The sequence below is a fragment of the Pipra filicauda genome, unplaced genomic scaffold (assembly GCF_003945595.2).
Source record: "Pipra filicauda isolate LSUMZ 115617 unplaced genomic scaffold, ASM394559v2 scaffold359_size756093_pilon, whole genome shotgun sequence".
In the NCBI taxonomy this organism is placed as follows: domain Eukaryota; kingdom Metazoa; phylum Chordata; class Aves; order Passeriformes; family Pipridae; genus Pipra; species Pipra filicauda.
In genome coordinates this window covers 76,761-90,536 of record NW_024104486.1, presented here as the reverse complement: position 1 = coordinate 90,536, position 13,776 = coordinate 76,761, and the positions used below count along the sequence as shown (strand labels likewise).

Genomic DNA, 13,776 nt, shown 5'->3' with positions numbered 1-13,776 from the left:
GTTTGGGGTTTTTTTTGTTTGTTTTGTGCAAAATTTTTAAATACTCCCAAAAATTCAAGGGGAAGAGTTTGGGGGATGGGGTCATATACCTTACCTGAATGTATCTTCAAGAACAGCTGCCTTTGTGCTGTGAACGTAGCAGACAATCTGTCGTGCTACATCCATTTGACTGAAGTTTGTAATGGGGATGCCAGGATAGCTGATATATTCTATTTGTCCATATTGGGGTGGGGAGGTTATCACATAAAGGAGCTCCTCCGGCTTGTCAGTCCCGTCCAGTGCAAGGAGGACATTGGTTGTGATGTAGCCATGATCTCCTTTTGGCACTCTGAGGAGTTTCATAAAAACTGCAATGTCTCCTGCAGGATAGACAAAGCAACACTAAAATTGTCATAATGAACTTGTTGATCTCTTGTGCATTATTTAGCCACAGGCAAGCCATCGCCAGTAGAAAAATCGCAGGACTGTAGGATTATAGAGAAATTCAGCCTGAAAGGGACTTAAAGATGTCTTTAGTCCAACCTTCTGCTCAAAGCAGGGTCAGCTGTGAGACCAGCCATAACCACATTGCTTGGGGCTTTATCCCATTGAAAACTGCCAAGGATGAAGAGAGCACAACTTCTTTTGACTATTCTTTCAGTCTTAGCAATGTCAGGTTAACCTTTAGCTTTCTAATAGGGACGCGATAAAAGAAGAGAGATCATAAGACTGTAGACTAAAGAGAGAGAAGAAGACAGAGCTGTGTCTATCTGTCTAGGAGACAGAGCTGTTTCCGAACAGTCTTTTGCCTACCCTTTTACGTTCTTGCCATTTTTCTTTGCTTTGATTTACTCAGACATAAAGCTATTTTCTAAAGGGTATTTTCAGCTCAATTTCAAAAGTAGCTGGGAGTCCTGGGAGGCAAGGTGCAACACGTTGCCATCAGCAGTGCCTTTTCAAATCCCAGGACCACTTCTTCACCAGCAGGAACATCAAGGCTCTGGCCCACAGTGAAATTCAAGCAGTCAGACTTACAAGATCTGCAGAGAGACTTGCCAGGGGCCTATATAGTGCTCAGGAAAGGATCAGAACACGTACTCAAATATCTTTGTTTCAGAAACAGGTGCTGTAAAACTCTGGTAGATCTTTACCCTTTTCCATGTCCTTGACATTTATGTAGAAGTCCACAGCTGGGGATCTGTTGTACCCATCCCAGAGGTAAAACGTGAAGCTGTCTTGGTTCTTGGACCCTACAGCTCCTGTATGGACATATCTCACAAGGTTCATATCCAGCTCTTCCTGAGTGCATGTCATTCCAGTTCGGAGAGTCACCCAGCCTTGTCCTACCTGGAAAGAATAAACATCCTTCATTAAATAGATAGTTTCCCAGGCATCCTCCCCAGTTAATTGTGTTTCTTTTTAGTTATGTAGACTGTTAGTGGCAGCTACTTGGCTTCACTTCCAAGCTATAGACTTTTTCCTCATAGTATGTTTTGAAGGGCAGCAAATAGCTGGAGTTGTTTCCAAGCAGCTATAAGGCTGGAGAAAATACAGCGATCATTAATAAAACAGAGTAATACGGAGTTTAGGCACTTCTACTACAGGAAATAAATTCCTGTACACTTCTCATTAATACACCAACAAGATGAAAATGAAATGGTCCCTGACTCAGCTTATGTTTTCTATTTCTTAATTTCACAAAGCTGCTCTTGGTTCTACCCAAAATCATCCCTGAAAGGATGTCAGAAATGAACCTATGGGGAACTTCAGGGAAGCGCAGAAGTTTAGCACCCCAGAGGTTCTCAGCTGCAAAAAAAATTAACTATCCTATAAAATTTCCTGCTTTTCTGGAAAAAGTGTCATACCCTAAGTTGGACTGATCCACGTGTTGACATTTAGTCTGCAGGAACAGCATTACTAGCTTTGGAGCAAAGGTTATCAAGGACAGAGAGCTTAGATATATGCGTGTACCCTACATGTTCAAATTGACAGACTCCAGTTAGTAGCTGCCTCTCGCCTCAGTATATGGGACCCTTTTAATTCACAAGTCTTGTGTGATCCACAGACCCATGTAGGGATCCAGCATCAAAATACTTTCCAAGGTCAGGGGTTTTAGAAGTGGATTTTTTTTCTTTTATATATGCATGCAATTTAAAAGAGGCATTTTTTTCTATCTTGGTTCCTCTGGCTTGTCTTTGGTCAATAGATGATCATCTCTCCTTCCATTTCTAATCTTATTTTTTGCCTTTCCTCTTGCTATACCCTTTCCATCTTCTTTTAGCCTTCCTTCCTCTCATACTCTAACTCATGAGTTATTACTTACTCTTCCACATACAACTCCCTCTGTGCTTTCTGAACGCTGAAGTAAAGGTTTATTTTGATTTGGTTTTTATCAAGGACTTTCCCCCCTGCCCTCTCCCAGCTTTGATGCTTGATTTTCCCCTTAGTGGGCTGATTATCCCAGCATCTCTCTCCACTGTCACCTCAGATGATCTACCATGCTTTTCACTCTCCTCCTGTTGAAGATCTGGGCTTTTAGTGTCAAAGCCTCTGGGACAGCATCATTCTTTGATTTAAATGTTCCTTCAACAGTCAAACTGGCCACAGCTGTCTACATCAAAATATGACAGACATTTGGGAGAAAAGGAAGATGAACTTCATTCTAGCCTAAAAAGAAAGAGTTCTTTGCATGCCTGCTTTTTGTTGAAGTACAAAGACTAACCTTGAGCTGAAGCTGACCATTTTCTGGAAGTCTTTCAAATAAGTAGTAAATTCTCTCCCTGGGGGTATCTTTATCTTCTGCTGACAGAACAGCACTAGAAATTATTCGAGTTTCACCTATATTCACCTCTATATCATTCTTCCTGCAAAAAATAAAAGTCATGCATTGATGCAATAAAAGGAACCTTTTCAACATGTGATTTCTCTGCCAGGAATATGGATTACCCAGATGCTGACAGAAATGACAACTGCAGAAAGAATATTGTGCCTATTTCAGCTCAAAAGAGAAAAAAAAAACAGTGTAGGCAAGCTTCTCCTTACAATGGTGAAAAACAGCAAAGCAGACACTTACAACAAACTGGGATTTACTACGTCTGTCTTATTCCCCTTCTGTTTGCCATCATATAATTTGTAAGAAGAGGACAATGTAAACAAATAGGCTGCTTTATACAGTACTGCTACTACAGACCACAGCAATATTGGCTCTAATGTTCACTAGGGAAAAGACTGTCTTTCAAATAACTAGTATTTCACTGTTCACCTTTACTTATAAGAGACACAATAAAGGTCTAACTGGCTTCTTCTCATCTCGAGAAGAAGTTCTCAAGGGAATGTGTGAAAGCTTTACATTCCCCAAGGGCACTCCCTGCTTTAGGATGCAAGCCAAGAGGTGACAAATTGAGCGTCTGGCAATCACTGTGAATAAGAGGCACTGTTTGCCAGCCAAAAACATCCCATCCCAAGTTCTTCAGTCTGTAACTAATGGAGATGAGAACTGAAAATCCCTGAGGTAGAAAGGGCTCCCAGATCAAAAGGTGAGAAAAAGCTTACAGGTATTGTCAAATGGTCACCTAGAAAACACTGCAGTAGCTTAAGGAAGTTTGCACCCCACAGTAAAGATGTGGTGACCGAATGCGGCAGCTAAACCACTTCAGTGCCAAACTGAATGTTTCCTTAAAGCACTTACTGCTTAACTACTGGCAGCATACCTCATCTCAGTGGAAGAGTAACAGGCAAGAGGCAGTAACTTCATAAAGAAATAGCTATTTTGCGAGTAGATGGCTCACTCTGTGCTACTGTTCACCATAGAAATGGCAAATGGTGAGACCTAACATCGCCAGACAAGGCAGCAACAGTTTCTGGATCTAGCTGGGCAAAGCTAAAATCACTGGACTTCTTGCATTCATCATCTTCTTTCAGAGAGAAAGGGTGGAAAATGACATCAATCTATAGCACGTGAGGAACAAATAGACAATTGTCAGTAATTATCAGTACACCATATATGAATACATAAACTGTACGCTTTATTCTAACAAAAAAATGGATGTTCTCTTGTTAGCATTATGTGGTCACTGATAATCTTTCAACTAAAAAACTAACATTTGTTATTGCAGGAAGCTCTACATGGTAAACAAAACATAAAAAATTCTTTTCAATGGGAAATATAAGTCTGATCTGAAAATAGGCCAAATATTCTGAGGGATCAAAAATTTCTGCTTTAGTGGCAGCCTGCTTAACAGGTTGCAAGTTGTTTCTGAAATGCAAACATCAGAGGTTCAGACCTATACCCCTGACACCTTTGGGCTCTAAGCTTCCCATCTGCCTGTCTGGGGCTGGAAAACAGTCACAAGGATGGAGGCCCTGATGCTCTGTGACAAGTTATCAGTTAAAAAAATGGGGATCCCAAGAGATGAACTCCTTTTTAAAATGTCCAGGAGGTTTGGCTCTCTTGAAGCCAGCTGCCTGTCTACAAATGATCTGCCAGGCAATTCCTGATCATGTCTAATTCATTTATGACCCTTAGTTTTGAAGCATAAGGGAAGTTAGTGTGTACCTTTCCACAAGTTGAATTATGGTTGAGCTTTAGAATATATAGAAGAAGAGAATCATTCATCTGAAAGCCTTTCCCATGCATCAACTTTGTGGATTCTCTCATGCCAAAATCCAGAGTTGCTTTCAGAGAGGCATTTTAGGAAGGTGTTTGTCTCAGGGAAAGGGAATACAGTACTATGGTGGTCAAGGTTCAGCAGAGGTGCATGAAGATCAGGGGTGTCTGGCAAATGTTTTGAAGCAACTTGTGAAAGATGCAACAAGCATGTTCCCCCACCAACACTCCTTTTTCTTTTTTTTCCACTCCATTTAATACTGATCAACATTAAAGCATGCTATTCTTTCATTAATTTTTTTTTTTTTTAAACAGGCTGATAAAGACCTAGATTGGCATCAGTCTGTGACTAGTTATGGCTTCTTCTCGCAATCAGTCACTGGGGACATGGTTTGATGGTGAACATGGTAGGGTACTAGTTAGCAGTTGGACTTGGTGATCTTAAAGGTCTATTCTGACCTTAAGGATTCTGTGATTTGCTGTTTTGATCACTTTTCCATCATTTTGTCTGAACATATTCCTCTGTCAGAGACAGGAACGTGTGACTTACTTGCTCAGCAGTGGTTTCTCATCATTAACTGGAATGACCTTTACTGAAATGGTTCTGAGGACTTTATGTTTTCCATCTGATAGCTGGATTTTAAAGCTGTCAGTGAGGTTTTCAGAGTTGTCATGCATGTACATCAGCTTCATTCCTATATGGGTTGGGAAGGGGGAGAAAAAGAAGAGAGAAAGCGAGGGAGAGACACACACACAGAGAGAGAGAGAGAGAGAGAGAGAGAGAGAGAGAGAGAGAGAGAGAGAGAGAAATAGAAAATAAAACTAAATCTAACTCCTGCAAAATATGTCACATCATTTCACTCTGCTTCTATCACTCTTCTATCTCCCTCCCCTATGCCCTGGTCAACGTAAACTTGCTTTCAGCTACCAGAAGTTTGGTAAGCCACTGCTGTTAATTAATCTAACAACATACTATTGAGTCAAAGTCACCAGTCTGACCTAAGTAAGAAGTGACTCTCTTCCAAAAGAGGTCTCAGTCAATCTGAAAAAGGCACATTCTTCTCTTCTCCACATTCCAAATAACTTTGACTATAGAGAGAGTGAGATTGTCAGGCAACACTTTTCTGTGCTCTAAATAATCCTCAGGAAGCTTTAAGGAAGCATTGGGAAGGACAGCTGGCCTTGTGTCTATGACCATGTACACTCAGAAGTTCTGAGCTGGAGGTGGCTTGTTCACCGTTGTGGACAGCAAAAGGGAGAGAACAGCCAAGGAAGAGAGTCAAAAACAGGACTTGGGAAGGCTGAGGAATTTGGGGTGGACACTTGATATTTCTCAATGTTCATATTAGACAGGCAGAGAGACAAAAAAATCCTCGTTTTTTTGAGGGTTGAACTGAAATTTGAGTGGCAGTATTGAGTTCATGTCTTACTTTTTATTGATAGATTCCACATTTCACTAAATAGCCACAGTCTATTTAGTGAAGAATCTATTATATTCTTGGCAGTGTTAAATAGATTTTTTGATTACATGTACTAGAAAGGGATTTGCGGCTTCAAAGCAGGTTGACTGATCATGCTAAGCTATAGACCTCCAGTTCACACCTTTATTGTTAGACATATGGAGGTATATCACAGCCTTTCAATATCTAAAGGAGGCTTATAGGAAAGATTTTTTACCAATGCCTGTAGTGACACAAGGGGCATGAGTTTTAAACTGAAAGGAGGTAGGATTAGGTTGGACATCAGAAAAAAAGGATTCAAAATAAGGGTGGTGAGACACTGGAACAGTTTGTCTAGATTAGTTGTGGAGGCCATGTCCCTGGAAGTGTTCAAAGTCATGGTGAACAGGGCTTTGGGCATCTTGGTCTAGTGGAAGATGGCAGGGTATGTGGACTAGGTGCTCCTTAAAGGTCCCTTCCAACCCAAACTGTTCAATGATTCTACAATTCTGTGATCACTTAGAGAAATACTTAAACCCAAGATCAGTTAATGTGTCTCTGTTTGCTGTCTCTGTTTTAGGTGCTGTCAAACATTTAGAAATCTGCTTAATGATATGTTACATTATTCCCTTTTTTTTTCCAAGGCATATTACTATCCTTTCTGACACATAGGTCTCTCAGGATGATTTTATTGATAGATCCTAGAAAAAATAGACAACAACAGCATTAAATATGTCAACTTCCATTACCAAACACTGTCTGGAAAATACATAAGGCAAGTGCATAAATAAGTGATGAAAGTTTCTTAGTGTGCCACTTGCCTCATTAAAGAAATAAAAGACCAATGTCAGAAGAATGCTGCACCTACCATTCTTCAGTAGCTCCATGGAAAAGTCATGAACAAGCAACCCATGGCTGTGGTGATTGTGGTTAATTAACTGTTTATAGTGTAGAATATCATTGCCATAGATTCCATTAATAAGGAATCCGTACCAGGGCCTCTGCACAACCCTAAATACCAAATGGTCTTGAGGTACATCCAGGTCAACCGCATTGATAACCGAGAGATCCAGCTCTTTCATCTCCCCTTCTTGAACCTGAACGTGAAAGAAAAAATATCCAATCCTTTTACATAAAAGGAAATAATAGAATTTCATCATGGTTTCCTACGTAGGGGCAAATGTATCTCTTTGTTTCCTCCACCCCTTTCCCAGTAGCTTTTTGACCTGGCTACTGATTTCAACCAGTTTAAGAGACATAAAGAAGTAAATGGCTACAGTGATGAAAAGAGAATTTGAGATGAGTTCATATATGCCCCAATTAAACAAAAAGATGTTAGATAAGTCAGTGTCAAATCAAGTGCTCAGAAATGCACAAAGGAGAAAGCCTTTAAATACATAAATGTATCTAAAAATACAGATGCATGTAAATTTATACATATACATGCACTTTTTACTTTACAGTAAGATTAACTAACACTGCCCTAGAATGGTGCTCACAGAGTGATTTATATGAAAAACAGTCTTCAGAGAGGAGAAAAGCTATGCCAGGAACAAAAAAATACTCTGTAAAAAAATTGTAAAAGCTCTTGAGAAACCATAAGAAGCATAAAGATATTTCTGTTTTCTAGATGACTTATTTGTTTAAAGATTTGAACCTTTTCTTTTACTTAACTGCAGATTTTCGGAAAGAGCTATGAACTGCTTCAATCCCACTGAAGCTCTGTCTAGCAGGTTTACATAGGATTTAACTGGGCTGTTTCCTGAACTAGGCTGACTACACAAAGAAGGGGAAAGTTGCAGAGGAACAGGAGTCAGAACAATGTTCTTTTTGATATTAAAGAGTCTTCTCTGTTTAAAATAATTCTATGACAGGCATTTTGCTTATTTCCTTACAGTAATATTCCTGGCTATGAATTCTGGGACTTCGTCATTGGTTGGGGTGATCAGCACAAAAAATGGAGTCTCTGCTGAGCGATGCAACCCATCAGTGACATAAAGTACAAACTTGTCCTCTGTTGGCTCCATTCGCATATGCCTGGCTTGTACATAGTTTATATTCATGGCTTTCAGGTGCTTCAGCTGAAACGAAGCTAGAGATTTTAAAAAGAAAAAGATTTAGCACAATCTTTTCCTGCCCTCTAGTCATGTATATCATAAAAAAACTTTGAAACTGTCCTTTTTCAAAGAATAAATAGCTTGGATAAGTTCTCAGTCGTTTTTTGGCTCTAAGAGTTAGTTACACTGCCGGACACATGCCTCTCCCCAAAACAAAAATACATCATTCTGCTTCTGGTGGGACTGTGCATATTCATACTTCTCAGTTTCATCTGAAAAACCGAGCCACATAAAAACAATTCAAAATAACAAGTAGGAAAAGGTCTAAGGTCCATGATTCCTTGGCAGTGCTAGGTTAATGGTTGGACCTGATGGTCTTTTCCAAGCTAAATGACTCCGTGATTGTATGATTCTCATTACACTGTTTTTTGACCGACAGATGAGAAAAATGGGGATAAAAGGCTCAGTGATTACAGGTTTCCAGCTCAAGAAACTGGTAAAAGCTGGTAGCATTACAAAGCATGACACAATCCATTCTGCTGATGGTGAAACGATGTTTGAAAGCGGACAAGGGAAGAGACCCAAGTCAACCACCGTCTCTATCGTCTTTGTAACTTTGCCTTGGAAACCCATATGAGACCTGGTTTACTACACTTAAATGACAAATGTATTGGTGAAGGGACATGTGGGAGTTTTTCATGGAGGAGTGAAGTGAGAGGCAGGAAGAGCAGATTAATGTCCTATATTGCCACTTCTAATAGACTGCAGCTGGAATGCATAAAACAAGGCTTGGCTTGTTTATTTCAAGAGCCAATTTTTCACATTTGCAGGGCTGCAGTCTCCCTTTGAACTCCACCCACACAGTCCCACTGCTCTTCGTTTGCCAGCACCTGCTTCCCTAAATAAACCCATATTAATGCCCACACCTGCAGCTGCACCACCAGAGCCCACAGCACAGCCCTCCACCGGCTTGATTACCACAAATTGTTAAGACTTACCTATACTTATTCCAATGTTGCTCTTCTCAAACCCAGGAGAAGGCAGTATATTTTCAATGTAACCAAACTGGGGGGGAGAAACCAACACAAACTCTAAGTCATCTGCAGTGGTGTCAGGGTCAGTGGCAAACAAGTGGTTGGCTGTAAGGGCTGCGGAGGAGCCCTCCTCCACCACAAAACTTGCACCTGCACACAAACAATATGATACTCATTATTGCTTATTTAGCTCATTTCACTGTTGTTTTTGTTAACAAGAGTGGAAATAATAACTAAGGGGGGACATACAACAAATGCTTAGTTACTGGAGGGTTTTGGTTTAGAATCTTTTTCTCTGCTTTCGCTGACAACTCTGTTCTTGCTATCACAGAAGTAGAGAAGAAGAGGATCATGAAATTATTTTACTGGTAAGTTAATAGGTATGGTTTATATACTGTTCAAAATCAGCAGTTACCTCTGTTTGTCAGAGCATTAATTTCATGAGACCTGCTAAGAATTGCTCATAATGAACAATTTTTCATGCATCACTGATAATTTCCCTGCTGGGACAATGCTTCATTTCCAGAACACTACTTGGGTGAGAGCCCGCAAGTTACAAAACTACTTATAGATATGCTTAAATATTCTCTGAGATACATAATATATACCTTACAAATATACGCTCATGAATATATACCTTACAATATATGCTTACAAACAAATGACATTGAAAAACACAAACATATGGCAAACATACCTTTAATATGTATACCAGAGACCTCATAAAAAGCCCAGGAAATCAATGGAGATTTCACACAAGGGGCTGTTGTTGGACTAAATGTACATTATCAACTCTATTTCCATTTTAACTGGTTTTTTTCTATTCTGAAGACTCCTAGTGATAATGTAGCTTCACGTCTATCAATATACAGCCTATCTTTGTCTTTATTCACTAAAAGAATTAAATATAGGTAATATAGGTAATAATGATTCTCTCCCTTCATATAAGGCCCAAATTTCTTTTATATACTTTACATGCAAAGGTAGATAGATATTTATGTTTATGCTTTTGCACTGTAAAAGCCTGACAGTTGCTGGACCCTGAACTCAGTTCATGGACAAAATATTGATCACTTTTACCTAGGCATAGCTTATATATGCAGCAGTGGGCATGGAGAGATGGAGGGGAGCAGATCCGAGCACTCCCATCTCTAACTACATGACTTAAATATACGGCTGAAGAGCAACGAGCAGTCACTCATACTCACACTGGCAGTTGGACTGGGTGGTTGCACTGCACTAGGCAAAAGAAAAAAAAAAGATGGAAAAAATTCTGATCCAAAACTTTTATATGTTGATCTCAACTGACTCTCTCTAATGCTAAAAAGCAAAGAACAAAAAACTACCCTGAGTCTTTAGCCATTACAGTACTGCATAGCCCACTTTATAATGCCATAGTGAGAGGAAGCTTTCACCAGTTGCAATAGATGGAGGCTGGTTGTCCACTGGAAGTACAGTGATGTTAAGGTCATACACAGGAAATGGATCATGAGGTGAAACTGGAGGAGGAAGAGGTCCATCATAACAGCAGTCTTTCACATCTAGGCCAGCCTCACCATCAGAGACAATGAAGGTTAAGATCTCAATGGAAGGAGTCAGGCCGATCTCCCCACCTGAAAAAAAATACTGAGGTTTAGAAGAAATGTTTTACTGAAAGTTCATGAAGAATAATCTTTATCCTGAAAGGACAGTCTTCAGTATTCAAAGTCAGAAGAAAAAAGAAAGCAAGAGCAAAATTACAGGAATTCTTAATTCTGCCTGGTGGGGGTGCTGTTTGTTTAGGGATTTGGTTTGTTGTTTGTAATTAATTTTAACCAGCTCACTTCTATTCTAAAGTAAGACAGTGTAGAAAAGAGAATAAGTATTATTATTATTACAAATAGTTATAAATTTATTATTACAATGTTACGATATTTCATTACTGTAAAAAGGTTAATAGTTCTCATGATTATGTTCTTTGTGCTCTAAGGCATGTGCAAAATATACATTGTGCAGAAAAAGAACCTTTTCTGCATTTCTTCTTGAAGAATGTAGGAAAATCTTTCTTTTATATGCATGCTCTCTCTATGACAAATGGTAATACCCATATTCTTCCAGAAGAAAACTTTTTTGTATACCAAGTAGTGTATGTATTCCTGTGTGCCTCTAATCCCTGCAAAATGGACTACAACAAGGGCTGTGCTTTGTTACTGAACTGTGTATTATGTCTATGTGTAATGACATTCAAAATGTGGGCTGATACACAACTGGGAACTGCCCCCCCTTGCAAGAAAACTCTGTGACTCAGAGTTTTCCGGCTCTCAGCACTTCTGGCAGCCTCTGTCTTGCATTGCTGCAAGATATTACTAATAAGCTGCCTGCAAAGGAAAGGCAGTGACTCCCACACTCTCTTGTGATATCTACCAGCAGCACATTTAATGTGTAGAAATTTGGGAATGAAAAACGCAAGCACTACACCCTTGAAGGTAAAACTTCATTGCCCCTGCAAAATACTGTCATTGAAATACAGTTCCTGGTGTCTTTAGGACACAGGAGAAAAATTTGTTGTGGGTGGCCATAATCAAGACTTCCTTCTCAAATACCAGCTGTTCATTTTAGAGAGTGCCAAACTTGAAAATATCACATCTATCTTTCATGCTAACACAAAATTACAGAATAATTCAACAGAAAACGAGCACCCTTGGAAAAAAAATAAAGCTGTTAATCAGAGATGTAGAAAATGCTAATGAAAGTATAAAATTAATAGGAAAGGAAGTTAGCTTGATTTCTGTGTATTAACAATAAAAGTATTAACAATAAAACCACAATATAACAGCTTTTTAGCACTGTGTTTCTCATGAAGATCAGAACTTCATTTATCTTGTGATGCAGAAAGACTATGAACTGTCCAAAAGTAGATATCCTTCTAGATTGGAGAGGCAAATAAGAAGTACCAAAAGGGTTTTTTACTGTCATGAAACACATAAAAATACTCTAGTTTGTACCTAACATAATAATATTTTTTTTAAAAAAGCCCAAGACATTTTGTTAGCAACAGTGAAAGAGATGCTCCAGGATTATGGTGCTTTCATGTACTTTTTTTAATATAATTTTCAGTTGAAATGTGGATTTCGAGAACATTTGGTAGTTGTCTATCATCAACTCTCTTCTGGAGTCAGTTTACTTTTTTTCCTAGCCACAACATGTGGTTCTTCAGCAGTTCCTGCTGAACTTGTGCAAAGGAATGGATTCAGGTTAAGATTTTTTTGCTAGAGCCTCTCTGACCACCTTCCACTGTAGTTCTGTCCTTAACTCACTAGTGTGCTTGTACGTGACTAAACCAGCGATGACATCAGCTTGGGAGAAATGATCCACAGCAATACCAGCTTTCCTCACTACCCCGTGGTAGGGCTGGCGAGGCAGCATAAACATCAGTTTCATGTCATCACTGTCTGCGTCTGTAGCAGAAATGTACTCTGAGGAGATGACCACTTCTTCACCCTCCAGGCAGTGGAGCACAGGAACAAGGCCTGTTCGCATAACAGGTCGCTCATCATTCACAGGCAGCACCTAATCAGAAGAACAATTTAAGAATTTTTTATTTTTCACTTCAGTGGAAGCCAGTTGTTTCAACATACTGCTTTGCCACCCAAACAGTATGGTGTCAGTGTCAGAGTACACTGAGCTTTCTCTGTAAACACAAAGAAACCAGCTGAATTAAAAATAAGAAGACAAAAGTAAACCAAACTAGATAATTATAGTTTAAGTACAAAGTGAGTAATTCCAGATAGAATAACCCAAGCTAGAGTAAGAACAAATGTCTTTTAGCTAGTTGTGATAAACTGAGAAAATAATTCAAGCTAATTAAGAGAAAACAGTGTAAGGTCAATATGACCTGGAGAGAAAGAAAAACAAATCGTAAAACTTAATTGGGTCCCTATAAAGAGATAAAACAAGTTACCTCCCTTTTACCTTGTGTAGGATTTATAGTGAGAGAATTTTGTTTAGTTAGCTAGATAATAGCACCTTTCTTAAAATTTATAAGTTTGTATAGATAACAAGCAAACATCTGCTGAATGTCTGATTTAACAATATATTATGGATGCTTATAGATAACATTCTTGTTAAGAAATATCTGTGGAATGTCTGACCTAACAATGTATAATGTTTATACTCATGTACCTAACAATGTGTAATGTTTATACTTATGTATAATGAATATTCATGTAGTAGCTGGAAATAAATGTAGAACAAATGTCTTCTTTAGGTGTGACAGGTGTTGGGAGTTGTTGAACCCCTTCCCTGATCACCCAGCGCTGAATTTGCTTTTATCATATAATAAATTCTTGGAAATTGCCCGACTGGGTTTCTATTTCTCACACTAGTGCAAGTCAAAGTTCCTCTCAAATTTGCCACATGAATCTGAAAGCTAGGGTTGAAATAGAAGCTTACCACATCCATTATCTTCCAGTTTCCAAGGGAATGCAAAGACTTTCAGAAGTCAAGATTTAAAGCCTTTGCCTCTACACAGACAATTGCTTTCAGAAACATGCAATGCACTGACCTTGACCTGCAGGATGAACTCAACAAAGTGGATGCCATCTGTGGCTGCAAAGAGAACATCATCAGTGAGAGTCTCAGAGCCATCATGACGATATCTGTGAAAAAAAATTAAAGAGCTA

At 39.1% G+C, this 13,776-nt stretch overlaps 1 protein-coding gene across 1 annotated transcript in view; it reads right to left on the bottom strand.

Annotated features, from left to right (window-relative positions):
* Positions 1-13,776, bottom strand: part of FREM1 (FRAS1 related extracellular matrix 1) — a 61,790-nt gene that overhangs the window by 29,068 nt on the left and 18,946 nt on the right. Inside the window, exons 14-23 of the mRNA XM_027744944.2 lie at positions 13,659-13,752; positions 12,412-12,664; positions 10,531-10,728; positions 9,080-9,265; positions 7,920-8,116; positions 6,893-7,121; positions 5,136-5,280; positions 2,702-2,843; positions 1,131-1,326; positions 95-359 (exon numbers count right to left, since the gene is read on the bottom strand). Of these exons, the coding sequence (XP_027600745.2) occupies positions 95-359; positions 1,131-1,326; positions 2,702-2,843; positions 5,136-5,280; positions 6,893-7,121; positions 7,920-8,116; positions 9,080-9,265; positions 10,531-10,728; positions 12,412-12,664; positions 13,659-13,752 (1,905 nt within the window). The remainder of the gene's footprint in view (positions 1-94; positions 360-1,130; positions 1,327-2,701; positions 2,844-5,135; positions 5,281-6,892; positions 7,122-7,919; positions 8,117-9,079; positions 9,266-10,530; positions 10,729-12,411; positions 12,665-13,658; positions 13,753-13,776) is intronic.